The sequence below is a fragment of the Micropterus salmoides genome, unplaced genomic scaffold, assembly GCF_014851395.1.
Source record: "Micropterus salmoides isolate LMB-PRFRI ecotype aquatic unplaced genomic scaffold, ASM1485139v1 Ms_hic_scaffold_12, whole genome shotgun sequence".
NCBI classification, from domain to species: Eukaryota; Metazoa; Chordata; class Actinopteri; order Centrarchiformes; family Centrarchidae; genus Micropterus; species Micropterus salmoides.
The window spans coordinates 4,143,259-4,156,669 of NW_024040263.1; the positions used below are offsets into that span (position 1 = coordinate 4,143,259).

The window sequence follows — 13,411 nt, forward strand, 5'->3', positions numbered from 1 at the left end:
TGATGTAGAAGTATATGCCAGGGTGTACAGTACAGTCAGTACATCATGGCTGAGTGTGCTTACTGGTGCAACAGAGCACACTTCTGACCACACTTTCAACCAGACAGGATAATAAAACACTACTTTTCAGTATGGTATTACATTACTATTTAAAACATAAGCCACAAGTGATTGCAGTAGTAATGACAAACTACTCACAATAACGATGTAAATAGTCAAGGATCTTTAATTAGCATTAGCATGTGCAACCTGTTGCATAACAAGTCATGAAATGTTACAAAGAAGCAAGCAGATGTTGAGCACTTAAGGATCTTAACATGAGAAAAAGGGTTGCGGTGGTACTGTGACCTAAATGGTAAGTCAGCATAACAACATGCTCATAATGACAATGCTAACATGCAGATGTTTAGCAGTTATAATGTTTACCATGTTCACCTTCTCAGTTTAGCGTGTTAGCACATTTGACGAAAAAGAAAAATGTCAATCCTATGGTTCACTAGACGAAATTTTGTAGAATTCATCCTTTCTTGTGCATGAGTGTCTATACAAAATTTCATGAAAATCCAACATAAACCTCACCATCATCAGTTTTTTCATTAAAAATTAAAGCCTTACTAGAAGGTACACAGAGTAACAAGTTGGATGTCCATTTTGGAAAGAAATAAGGTAATTACATCACTCAGTATATCTCAGATACAACGTGTCCAGGCTGCAAAGGTCCCTTACTCTGTATTTGGGTACTGCAATGAGTTTTAATGTTGGTGTTGGAACTATTAATCACTTTGTAGAATAAATGCCACAATTTAAAAAAAAATGACATCTCATTTGTTAATGTGACTGTGAAATTAATTACAGTGACCCCTCCTTATCTGTGCTGTGTGTGGCGGGGAATGTACAGTATTTCATATTCCTCTGAGCACCTGATTCAGATAGTAGTAAGTCTCAGCTTCCTGCAGATAGAGTGAGCGCTTCTCATGAGGAGGAAGACCCGCCAACATCTCATAGAAGATGTGATAGTTCCTCTCCGATTTGGCCTGTGGATGAACACACACACACACACACACACACACACACACTGTCACATGACATACATGAATCAACTATCACATGCACACATATTCACATACACAATTAGACAAGCTCAAAAACAACTGGATAAATTGATGAATGACTGAGCAGACTGGGTGGTGTAAAGATCTGGTGCAACGTGTTTGACACCTCTAATGCAGTCTGCCTCTACAATCTCCTCTTTCGCACCATGACTCATTGGTAAGAAGACTCCAACCTGACCTGCTGTGTGTGTGTGTGTGTGTGTGTGTGTGAGCTTGTGTTTTCACCTGAAAGACAATGCGGGACTTCTCCAACAGGTACTGGGACGTTATGGCACCGCTGATAACACCCCTTGTTAATGACACACAGGCAGTTACACAGACACACATGCAGGGACGGACAAACACGCACGCTAAGTCTAGGTCATGCATGTGTAATTTGCCTGAATCTTCTCTGTCACAGTTCTAGTAAAAGATCAACTACTCATCTAACTGTGTTACTGGGACATGTTAGCATATTCTCCATTTAGCAAAGTGTGTGTTTCTGTGTGTGTGTGTGTGTGTGTGTGTGTGTGTGTGTCTGTGTGTCTGCAGACATGCACATAGGTGACCAGAAGGTTACATACAGGCTGCTTGTTAGATTTACAACGGGCTGTGTTTATCACAGAGAAACTACAGCCAATCCGCACTCTTGTTGTAGATTAGATATATTAGATAGATATTAGCTATAACTATAAAAATACAGCTATTACAATATGTGATCTGATTCTGATGATCTAGAAATGGGGAAAATTCCTTGTTTCTAGATCATCAAGACTCTTTCTGGACTGGTAGAAGTTGTTACTACTTACTCCTCCATGTAGATCTGCGTGTATTTGCCAAAGCGTGAAGAGTTGTCATTGCGCACTGTTTTGGCATTCCCAAAAGACTCCAACAGGGGTGTGGCCTCTAGTATCTGACCAATCGTCACAGACAAAGATGTTACTATGGCTACCTTCACATGGATAATAGTTGTCATGAAAGCAAAAACAAGGGGAGAAACACTTTACCTCTATCTGATGGGAGACGGTTGAGAAGAAGACAGAGGGGAGGAAAGCAAAGCAATACCAGTGTTAGCTTAAATGGCCATAGTAGGGAGTGTATTTGTTAACATGAATGTACATTATATGCTGCTTACCTGTTGTGTGACGTTGCACTTGTGATGTATGGCTGTCAGGTAACGCAGAATCAGTTTAGTAGCTTCAGTCTTTCCTGACCCACTTTCTCCACTGTAATAACAAATAATGTAATAACAGTTAACCAGAATCTTTTATGGCACTTTAGGATGTTGCACATTATGGACAGTAATAAAAATGATCTGAAAATGGGAGTTGTTAAAAATAGCATTTAACTGACAGCTTTAAGTTTTGGAGTTTTGTGCTGCTAGTTGAAATTCAAAGCCTTACTAAGCCAAAATGAAAAATGCCTGTAACAGTAACAGCATTTCATACCTGATCACAATACACTGATCCTTTTTGGCATCCATCATGGTGGTATATGAGAGATTAGCAATGGCAAAAAGATGACTGCAACACAACAACATTTTTTATATGAAAAACACATTTGTATTATCACTGTCATGTCTGTTGTGCGTGTCTATGTGTGTGTGTCTCTGCGTGTGGATGTGAAGTGGTAGTGAAATCCATAACCAAACTCTCCCTTGGCAACCAACCAACAAGAGTGTAATAGGAGCCTTTTACTAACACCTGAGTGCTGGCATTTACACCTCTATTTACCACCAAACTGTATCTCAGGGCACAGCCTGCGACACATGTAGACAGGCGTAATACAACAGTACAATCACACACAGGAACACACTGACTCAAAGGTTATTGTTAAAAGATTTTTGTTGGTGTATTCTGTTCAACACTAGAAAGCACTCAAAAGAGCTTACACCTGCAAATTTAGAGGAACTTCAGAAGATTATCTTTGAGGTAACCCTAAAATATTTTCATGATGATGAATAACTGTGAGAGTACTTTTTCTGAATCATCAATATTCTTTGACCAATTGCCTAGCTCTTTATCAGATTTTATAGATGTGCAAACACAATTTTGTCATTGTCTGACTGCCAACACATAGTCAGACAACCAAACCAGACTTAAAACATGAACCTCTTTGGAGTTAATAAGTTCAGGGGCTAATTGACTAGGTCTAACACACACACACACACACACACACACACACAACACACACACACACACACACACACACACACACACACACACACACACACACACTCCCAAGTCTTACGGAGGGTTGTCACTCAGGCCGCGGCCTGCATACTGAAGCACCATGTCTGTGCCATAAATGTTGAGCAACTTGTAGGGATTCACAGACACGAGGATGCTGCCTATGTAGGTCTGTGTGTAAGAAAAAGAGAGAAAGAAAGGACAAGAAGGAGAGTGGATGTAGCAGGCAGTGTCCACGACATTTGATGACATTAGTTATTTAATTTGCAAATTACAAATTAAGCATACATATACAAGTTCCTGGTCGTAGCGCTTCTTCAGGTTCATCAGAACTGTGGTCTCATTCAGCTCACTGAAATTAAACAGAGGAAATTAAACACACATGTAGAGAGCACATATTGTCACACTGGAGCTCACTGTGACATCCAATATTAAGAACTTTTCAATGACATTTAAGATCTTTTTCAGTGAAAACTGGTAAAATTATGTGATGTCAAAGTCAGACCAAATATGTTTTTAAGCATGTAAGGAAATTATTATAGAATATTCTCTTTCAAATTACTATTGAAATAGCACATATCTAATGCATGGGATTCCTCTGGATTTGATCACTGTTTGACAGAGATCTACTTGGGTGTTGCATTTTAATAATATACTTAACATACTTAATGCGCATGACTTCTTTCTGAACTCACACACATTCCTAAGGATTTTCAAAGACTACTAAGCACACTGGGACACATACTTGAAGAAACTGAAAGGATATACATTGAAATGAGCTTTGCTGCTCTGCATTGGAGCAACAACATACTTGCAAGTATGACATGAGTAAATGAGCTTTGAGGCTGTTTGTTAATACAGGATTCTGCTTACGGCAGCTGTGTCATGTCCTCCATTCCCTCTGCCCAGCGTTTCGGCCTGTGGCCTGTTGTGGGCATGCTCAAAATAGAGTAGATCTGGACACATACACACATAATGGGATGTAATTAGTCCAACATTGTGATCCAACATTGTCAAATTCAAAAAGAAATTCAAATATTCTTGTTTGTGAACTCTACAGGAAAATGTTTTTATATTGTCTACAGTATATTGCACTCATTCCAATACCAATTGATTGTCCATCAGCTGTCATTAAAAAATCACACAAATGTAAAAGTGAAACACCTAATCTTCCTAAAATGGGTACACAGACAGACACATGAATAACACATGAATTCATACATTTAGCTACCTTGTCATACCAGCTTTGACCAGGTACTCTATCTCTGTCAGGAGTCCAGTCTGTGTCCTGAGGCTGTCCATCCACAACCCGAGGTGTGGGTGAAAATCCTTCTAACACCCCATCTTCTCTGTACATGGACCACTTTGACAGATTCTGGACCGTCCCATGTGGTAAAACCCTTTCAGCTGCCCAAACATCTTCTCCTCCTTCCCCTCCTCCTTGGGCATTCCTGGCCCAGTGTCCTGAGCGTGGCCCATAGGGAGGAACCACAGCATAGTGATTATCCTCACCCTGCAGGCCTGTTGGCACGCTGTATGAAGCATAGCGAAGCTGCTGATTTTGGATGGCATTCGACAGGCTTGGGTTGTGGAACCGACGTGTGAGAAGAGAGCCATCCGGCAGCCTGTCAAACAAGGAATGTTCTTTTCAATTAGAAACATGTAACACATGGATGTGCAACATGGCCATTGTGGAATTTTGTCATTGTGATAGTAATGGCAAATCATGCTGCTTTTCTACATATAGGGAGTTTACACCACAGGAACCTTCCCAGAGGACCAAGAACATTTTGAGGAAGTCTGTGTTGTTGCTTCTCAAGTGTAAAAATTGCATTACTAACACCGCCATTGTTTTTTAATCAATCATCGTATTATTTTATCTAATCTTCATAGTTCTTCAGGTGAGGTGGAAACACCACCCGATTCCATAGTTCCCGGAACGTTTTGGTCAAAAAGGACTAATATTTCATTCTTCATAGGTAAAAGTTAATGCCTAGCTTGCAGCTTCATTTCTCAACAGGTAATTCTGTGCAACACCTCGACAAGGCTATCAGGCCATTCTCTTTCCTAGTTTCCTTTTAAAGTGTAGTTCCCCACCTGAAATGGACACCCTGGAGTTCCTCTTTCCGTAGTGCAGAGTTGATGTTGGGAGTTGTCGGTTTGGGTACGCCTGACAGCACATAGTTCTCTGGCAGATGATAGAGACCTGTAGACCGGATTGCCTGGTTTTGCCTCAGAGCAGCTGCAAGGTTGGGAGTGGAGGGCTTCTGACCAGGGATAACCAAGGAACCATCAGGGAGCTGGTATGATGCATTACGAAGGTTCTCGTTCGTAAGAGCCTGCAGCACAAGACACCAGGTAGTTATTCAAGGCTGCAATCAGAATTTGGTAAATTTTGATAATTATTGTCATCAAACTGAAGACTTCAAATGTCTAAAATGTTATGTTTGCTTTTTAAACAAACACAGGGACCAGGAAAAACAAACAAATGGGTTCTGGAGCAAAGTAAATGAAGATAAATTTAACAGGTACACACTTTAGACAGGTTAGGGGCAACTGGTTTCCGTGGGTCAATGATGATGGTTCCATCAGGCAGAGTGTAGGACACACCCTTTAGATAGGGATTCTGCAGGGCGGCTGTCAGGTTGGGGGTCTTTGGTTTCCTTGGGTCCACGATAATAGTTCCATCGGGGAGGGTGTATGAAGCTCCTTTCAAGGCTGGGTTACTGAGGGCCTAAGTATTACGAAAGCTGTTTTCAGTTAAGGAAAACCTGAGAGGTTTAACAGTTCAATTAATCGTCAGAAAATTAAAGCAGCAGCTAAGTGTGTTTGATTGCCAGTTAATATTAGCAAAAGACATGCAACAATTTGTTGAAACTATTTAAAATCCCTATACTTCAGCTCTTCTACACAAGTCCTACTATATATACAAAAAAGTGGCAGAAATAGTAATAGATTAACACACATGCAAGGTTACAGATGCTGTGAAAGTAAAGGGAAAAATAAAAAACCCAAAGAGTCTAAATCTTTAGCTAACCTTAGCCAGGTTTGGTGAAATGGGTGTATTGGGGTCATGAACCCCTTCTGGTAGTGTGAAGGAGGCATTCCGCAGAGCAGAGTTTTGAAGAGCATTGGAAAGGTTTGGAGAGATGGGTTTCCGTGGATCAATGATGATAGTACCATCGGGGGGGTGTAAGATGCACTTTTCAGGTAGGGGTTCTGAAGTGCTGCTGTAAGGTTCGGGGACTTCTTTTTGTTAGGGTCAATCATGATGGTACCATCAGGAAGAGAATAGGAGGCTTCACGCAGCGCTGGGTTATTTAGTGCCTTGGCCAGGTTTGGAGAAATGGGTTGCTGAATGAGCAGAGACAGTTGAGTGAGAAAAATCTTCATTAACTTTGACTTTTACATGAGTAACAACAGTAGGGAGGGAGAAGAAAGGAATATAATACAACATAAGAGGCAGATTCAATTCAAGTAAATAGTAATAAGTCATGGGTTACTTGCTGTCTGGGGTCTATAATGGTGCCATCAGGGAGAGTATATGAAGCAGTTCTGAGACCCTGGTTCTGAAGAGCCCTGGAAAGGTTAGGAGACGTGGGCCTCTGGGGCACACGTGGGTCCTGTGTGGGTGGGGAGTTATATAGGACAGGGCAACAATTGTTTTTCCATGTGGACAAACATACATGTCAGGTTGTATAGTTATTTCGACATGCTCCTTTTATACCTACCCTGATAATTGATCCATCAGGCAAGGTGTATGAGGCACCACGAACTTGTTGGTTTTGCATGGCATGGCCGAGCAATGGGGAGGAACGTGAATCTGCATATGGTGACACCAAAGATCCATCTGGCAGCCGGTACGATGCCTGCATCAGCTGTGGATTTTGTAGGGCACTTCCCAAAATTGGTGAAGAGGGTGGTGGGGGTCCATATGGGGATCGCCTGAGTTGCACAGGTGTCTGATAAGATGCTTGACGGAGGTTTGGGTTCTGTGTAAGAGCACTGTGGAGCTGTGGCCCAGCTGGTGCATAAGGGTTACGGTGTTGCATCATGGGGGATCTTAAAGATGAGACATTCTGCAGACCAGACCGGTTCTGCAGTGCATCATGAAGCAGTGGTGCTGGGCCAGGCTCAGAGATATAATCATATGGAGTAACAATAGTCGGCCCGTATGGTGAATGGAGCTGTGGAGTCTGATAAGAAGCCACACCTCTTAGTGCCTGACCATGTCTCATGGCTCCAGAAAGCATTGGAGATGAAGGTACAGATTGGGCATATGGGGACTGAGGTCTTTGAAGAGGAGACACATAGGTGGCATCTCTCACTGCCTGGTTTTGCAAAGCTCCAGACAGCATTGGTGAAGAAGGGTGCATAGGCTGCTCATGAGGGGACATTTCCCTTTGTAAAGGCGAAGAATAAGATGCATCTCGTAAGGCTTGATTCTGCAGCGCCCCAGACAGCATGGGAGATGAATGGGCCATAGGCTGCTCACGAGGGGACATTTGCCTTTGTAAAGGAGAAGAATAAGATGCATCTCTTAAGGCTTGATTCTGCAGCGCCCCAGACAACATGGGAGATGAAGGGGCCATAGGCTGCTCATAAAGTGACATTGGTCTCGGCAGTGAGGAAACATAGGATGCATCTCGAATAGCCTGGTTTCGCATTGCACCAGAAAGCAAGGGGATGAGGGAGCATAATGTTCTACATATTCAGAAGCCATCTCACCCATGCCTACCATCTGGGCTGGTTGTGGGCCAAGGGGTGAAGCAAAGGAGGCATGTTGAATAGCCTGGTTCTGCAAAGCACCAGATAACATGGGGGAAGAAGGGGGAACAAACTGATGCAACTGCTCAGTATAAGGATCAGCATAGGGGCCAGACACATACGTTTCTGGTGCATATGTGGGTGGATGGGCAGCTCGAGGGAGCAGGAGAGGGGAGGACTGACGAGAAAGTCGAGGAGAAAGGCGTGGTGATGCAGAATATGGCATGTGTTTCAAGGAGGGCTGTGGAGAGGCAGGAGGCATCCTTCTTATAGACTGCTGTGCCATGAGGGGGCGTCCACGAGCCACAGGGCGAGGAGCAAATCGGCCAGATTCTCTCCTCCGCAGAGGAGCCCGGTGGACCATGTGGGGGGAGTGAAAAGGGAGGAGTTGAGAGAGTCCACTGTGAGAACAGAAGACCTATTGCTTCGAATGGAGGAGGCACGGAAGGGACGCACATTTTGGGTGGGTGGGGGAACTGGGCGCCCTCGGAGACCCATAGGAGAAGGTCTGACAGTACCTAAGGGAACATTTCCCCCCATCCTAGGCCGGGCCAATGGTGTGGGGTCCCTGAGTAGCCGAGTTGAGCGACGAGAGAGGGTAGGAGATGATGGTGAGGGCCTGTGCCCTGCAGGGGATAAACTGCGATAAGACTGGGAGGGAGAGGGAGATGGTCTTCTACTGAGCTGTGGAGAGAGACGGGGGGATGCATGACCAGGAGATAGGGGAGGGGAAGGTGGCCCACGCATCTTCCTCCCTCCAAACGGGCTGCGTGCTGGAGTGGGAGAAGGTGGGGGACTTCGCCTCCTCATGGAAGCACGGGGTGAGGAAGGTGGCGAACGTTGTCTCATTGACGCTCTTGGTGAGGGTGGAGGACTTTGGCGGATCATGGAGGTACGGGGAGAGTGGGGGGGTGAGGGCCCTCGAGCCAGGGGAGATGGTGACCTCTGAGGTTGCATTCTACGACGGGCGATGGGCGAGGCCACGGGGGATGAAGGAGGGGAGATTCGTCTCAACATGACAGATGGGGGTCTTTGGGCATTAATGAACCCACTCCTCATAGATGGTTGTGGTGAGGGGCTGCGTCTCTGTGCAAGCATAGGAGATGGTACTGGGGAAGCCATGGCAGAGGGATGGTGCTGCATCTGTTGGGGTGACATGATGACAGAGCGGCGGGATGGAGTTGGGGAGGCTTGTATGCGACGCGCAGGAAGCGGGGACATACTTGCTTGCTTTATAATCATGGCAGTTGGAGTGGGGATCGACACTGGGCCATAACCCTGTTGGTGTGACATCATCATCGGGTCTGTCATCATTTGCTGCTGAAAGATCACAAAAAAATATGTGCAGAATATATTGAGAATGAAAAAATAATACATTGAGGTAGCAAATGGGGCTAGCAGAGCTGAAAATAGTATTAGGTTGTAGTGACAATTACAGTACAAATGCAGTATTCCAACAAGAGTACTATCATACACCATATGGAAAATAAGTTCTGTAAATAGGTGCTTCTGCTCTGCAATTAAATGTTTTTGTGGACCATATATCAAGGACACATTTCACTGTTGTGAAGTGTGGAAGAACGCATTTTTCTACATGCACCTAATCTTTGCGGAGAAAATGGCATAATCAAGTTCTGTAACAACAAACAACAGTATTAATTGTAAAAATTGCAATATGTAAGACCCCCGCAACGACACCTCTCCACCCCAACATGGTACCTATAACTATTTGTTACATTGCTGGTCATAAACTAAGCATTATGTCAGAAAAGGGTTGCTTCAGGCAACCGACTAAATGTTTCAAGGCCCCCCATTGTCACACACAACCATGCTCCAGGTACTGACGGAACAAGCCAGCTGAGGGTCAACACATCAGCTGCACCTGGCTAGCAGTTGTCACTGCAGTGATCGGGATGTCAGTTGTGTTTTGTCAAAATTAAGCAAACAGGCATATCCAGTGCCAACAGTATCTTCATTTCAATTCATGTTTATGATAATGACAATAATAAGTCACTTGTTATAGATAAGAGGTTGGGATGAATTACTACTGATGGCAAGTAATAAGGAGATGTTCATTGTTTAAACACTTATAATCTGCAAGAGTAGCCACTGATTGGCTGTTGAGTAGCCACAAATATTCCAACTTATTTATATCATAGAAATATCTCCAGTACAAAAAATCGCTCACTGTCTTGTTTTTTTCCCTACTTGAAAGCTAACATTGTGGTGAAATATTTATTTAGTTGTAAGAAATGCTTTGGGTCTCCCTCTAGGCTTGGATGACTTAAAAGAAGGAACTACATGCTGTGTAACTCCAGCTGGTTGCTTGGCGGGGCAGTGGAGGTGTGTTCTCTTTAAAACAGTGGGAATTTGTGTTACATATTAACATGTTCACCCCACATTACAATAGGAATCAGGCTGAAAGTCAGCAAAGTTGCCCTTCTGTGACCCTCTAGCGCTGAGAGACACAACAGATCTAGAATTACCTGTGGTGAAATAATTTCTGGGAGATCATCTGTTGCTGCGCCAACATCATCTGCTGCTGTGGTGACATCATTTGCTGGGGCATCATCTGCTGCTGTGGTGACATCATTTGCTGGGGCATCATCTGCTGCTGTGGTGACAGAATCTGTGATGGCATCATTTGGGCAGACATACCTGTTCTTGTTGTAACATCATTTGCTGCTGTGGTGACATCATCTGTTGCTGTGGTGACATCTGTGGGAGCATCATCATTTGTTCTTGAGGGGGCAACATAGTTTGTTGTTGAGAAAACATCATTTGATCTTGAGGAGACATCATCATTTGTTGTTGTGGTGACATCTTTTGCAGTGGTGACATTGTCTGTGGGGGCATCATCAATTGTTCTTGAGGGGGCAACATATTTTGTTGTTGAGAAAACATCATTTGTTCTAGAGGAGACATCATTATTTGTTGTTGTGGTGACATCATCATTTGTTGTGGTGACATTCCCATTTGCTGCTGTAATGACATCATGTCACCAAGTTGACCTGGTGCAAGAGGAATCTGGTCTTCATACTGTATTTCTGACATATCTTCAAATTCTGGATCAGGTGGCAAAGTAGGTGGAGGGGGCAGGGGCACATCTAGGCGCTCTTTCCCAAATAGACGCACTTGAGGTCTAGGAACTCGAAATGTCATCTCCCCTCCCTGAATTCCACCAGTATCATCTTCATATTGGTCCAACTGGTCAGCATATTGGCCCCCATACAGATCCTGTACCTGACCCATCCCTTGCCCTCCAAAGCCAAAGACCTCCTGGCCTCCTGGTGGGAATCCAATTGCCTGCTGAGAGCTGTAGTCTTGGTAGGGCATGCCAGCATCACTATAATTAAGTTGATGGTCTGGTGAAAATCCCCCCTGCATTCCCATAGTTGCTGCATAAGGGTTCTCATAATATCCTGCCTGTTGGTTGTCATAATAACCCCCTTGTCCATCACTGTAGTGAATTCCTTGACCATTTTCATCATAATAACCATGAGCCTGAGGGTCAAAGAATCCATCTCCCTGATACATTTGGTCCTCACCCATAACATAGTAGTCTAGACCCTCGTCACCGTACATTGCCATTGCCTGTTGTTGCTGGTAACCATAGTAATCAACTTCCTGGTTGTTATAATAGCCTGGGGCAGAGGAATATGGGTTACTGTAGTCCACCAGGCCTTCATCATGAAGACCACCTTCATAATATTCTGAATTTGGATCATAGAGTACTTCTTCCTCATAGTAACCCAAGTCTTGATACTCTGTTCCCCCTGCTCCATTGTCATAGTAGCCGAACTGACCCTGGCTTCCATATGCTGCAGTTGCCTCGTCTCCATAACCACCATAACCATCATTATAGCCTCCATAACCTTTCTGGTGGACTGAATGTTGCTGGTTGTATCCATAAGCCTCCTCCTCCTGCTCATAACCATCATTATGGTAACCATGGAGATAACCTCTGGAGCTGGCTTGTTGCCTATGTGCTCTACGCCCTCGCATTTTTGTGGACAGGAAGCGTTTGGTCAGCCAGTTAGTTGCTGCTGCAACCTTTCCCAGCAACACACTTCTGACTTTGAAGTCGTCAGCAGCCCCGGCACCATTCTTTTTTCCAAATAAGCCTTTGAAGAAGCCCCCCTTCTTTTCATTTGATTCTTTCCCTCCTCCCAGACGAAGCAACATATAGGTTGGCTTTTTCCCACCATTTGCTGCCTCCTTCTCTTTGGCCTCTTTCTCCTTTTTCCTCTTTTTGCTGGCCTTAAACCTCATCATGAATCGAGAGGTGTTCTTCAGCATGGACTTGCGGCGTTTCTTTTTAGCAAGGCGGGTCTTTCTCCTCCCTAACCCCAGGAACAAACGTGATGTACTTTTTAGCTTCTTCCTGCTGTTCCTGCGTCTCTTGAATCCAGAAAATTTCATGAACATTCTGGACATGTTCTTCAGACCTTTCTTTGGGATTTCCTTTATTGGAAGCTGTGGAGCTTCCTCTTTCTTTTTACCTTTTTTCTTCTTTGTATCAGCATCCGATTTCCCTCCTTTATGGCCATCTTTAGATTTCTTTTTGGATTTCCCATAGTCCTCTTCATCATCATCTTCCTCCTCTTCATCTTCATCCTCCTCGTCATCTTCTTCTGAGTATTCCGCATGTCTAGACTTCCCCCCTTCTTTCCCCTAGCCCCCCTGCCTCCTCGCCCCTTCCCTCTCCTGTCATCCTCTGAGTCTTCCTCCTCTTCTTCACTTAACTCTTCATCCTCTTCCTCATCACTCAGGAGCTCCTCTCTTCCTCTTCGGACTCCACTTTCTTACCTTTCCCTTTATCTTTTCCTTTCTTTCCATCATCTTTCCCCTTGGGTGGCTCCTCCTTTCCTTTCTTCCCCCCTTTCTTATCATCCTTCCCCCCTTTCTTATCATCCTTTCCACTTTTCTTATCATCCTTGCTGGGTTTCTTGTCTTTTCCTCCCTTTTTGTCATCCTTTCCTTTTTCCTCCTCTTTCTTTTTTCTGGTTCAGGCTTTCCACCCTTCTTTGCATCCTTCTTGGCGTCTTTCTTGCCGGGCATTTTGACAAGTGGCTAGGAGCACACCATGCCCTCTCTTCAGGATGCAATGCTGTAAACATAAAAACAAACACATATCACATGGAACGCAATACTCAAGTTTAAATAATATAATATGTCTTTTAGTTTTAATATAAAATGTGATGTGATATGTTAAGAAAATATAATCAGGAGTCTGACCTTAAAAAGACTCCCTGGTTTAGATATGCTAGTTGACTTTGTGCCGGCACTATATGCAGGTTCAATATTTGTGTGAGGACAGGTCCATCTGGCCAAAGCAGTTGTACACTGCCCAAATCTGGTCCC

The 13,411-nt window shown here is 44.0% G+C and overlaps 1 protein-coding gene across 1 annotated transcript in view; it reads right to left on the bottom strand.

Moving 5' to 3' along the window:
* The window catches only part of myo15ab (myosin XVAb), a 53,484-nt gene extending 40,334 nt beyond the window's left edge, over positions 1-13,150 (bottom strand). The window contains 24 exon segments of the mRNA XM_038712929.1: positions 921-1,034; positions 1,338-1,401; positions 1,901-2,004; positions 2,099-2,104; positions 2,227-2,317; positions 2,540-2,614; positions 3,342-3,451; positions 3,569-3,632; positions 4,154-4,236; positions 4,512-4,905; positions 5,378-5,619; positions 5,817-6,014; positions 6,318-6,469; positions 6,472-6,634; positions 6,784-6,903; positions 7,012-7,770; positions 8,118-8,431; positions 8,434-9,367; positions 10,534-10,556; positions 10,559-10,705; positions 10,708-12,714; positions 12,717-12,827; positions 12,830-13,064; positions 13,067-13,150. Coding sequence (XP_038568857.1) covers positions 921-1,034; positions 1,338-1,401; positions 1,901-2,004; positions 2,099-2,104; positions 2,227-2,317; positions 2,540-2,614; positions 3,342-3,451; positions 3,569-3,632; positions 4,154-4,236; positions 4,512-4,905; positions 5,378-5,619; positions 5,817-6,014; positions 6,318-6,469; positions 6,472-6,634; positions 6,784-6,903; positions 7,012-7,770; positions 8,118-8,431; positions 8,434-9,367; positions 10,534-10,556; positions 10,559-10,705; positions 10,708-12,714; positions 12,717-12,827; positions 12,830-13,064; positions 13,067-13,108 — 6,552 coding nt within the window. The 5' untranslated portion in view covers positions 13,109-13,150.
* Positions 13,151-13,411: the final 261 nt, after the last annotated feature.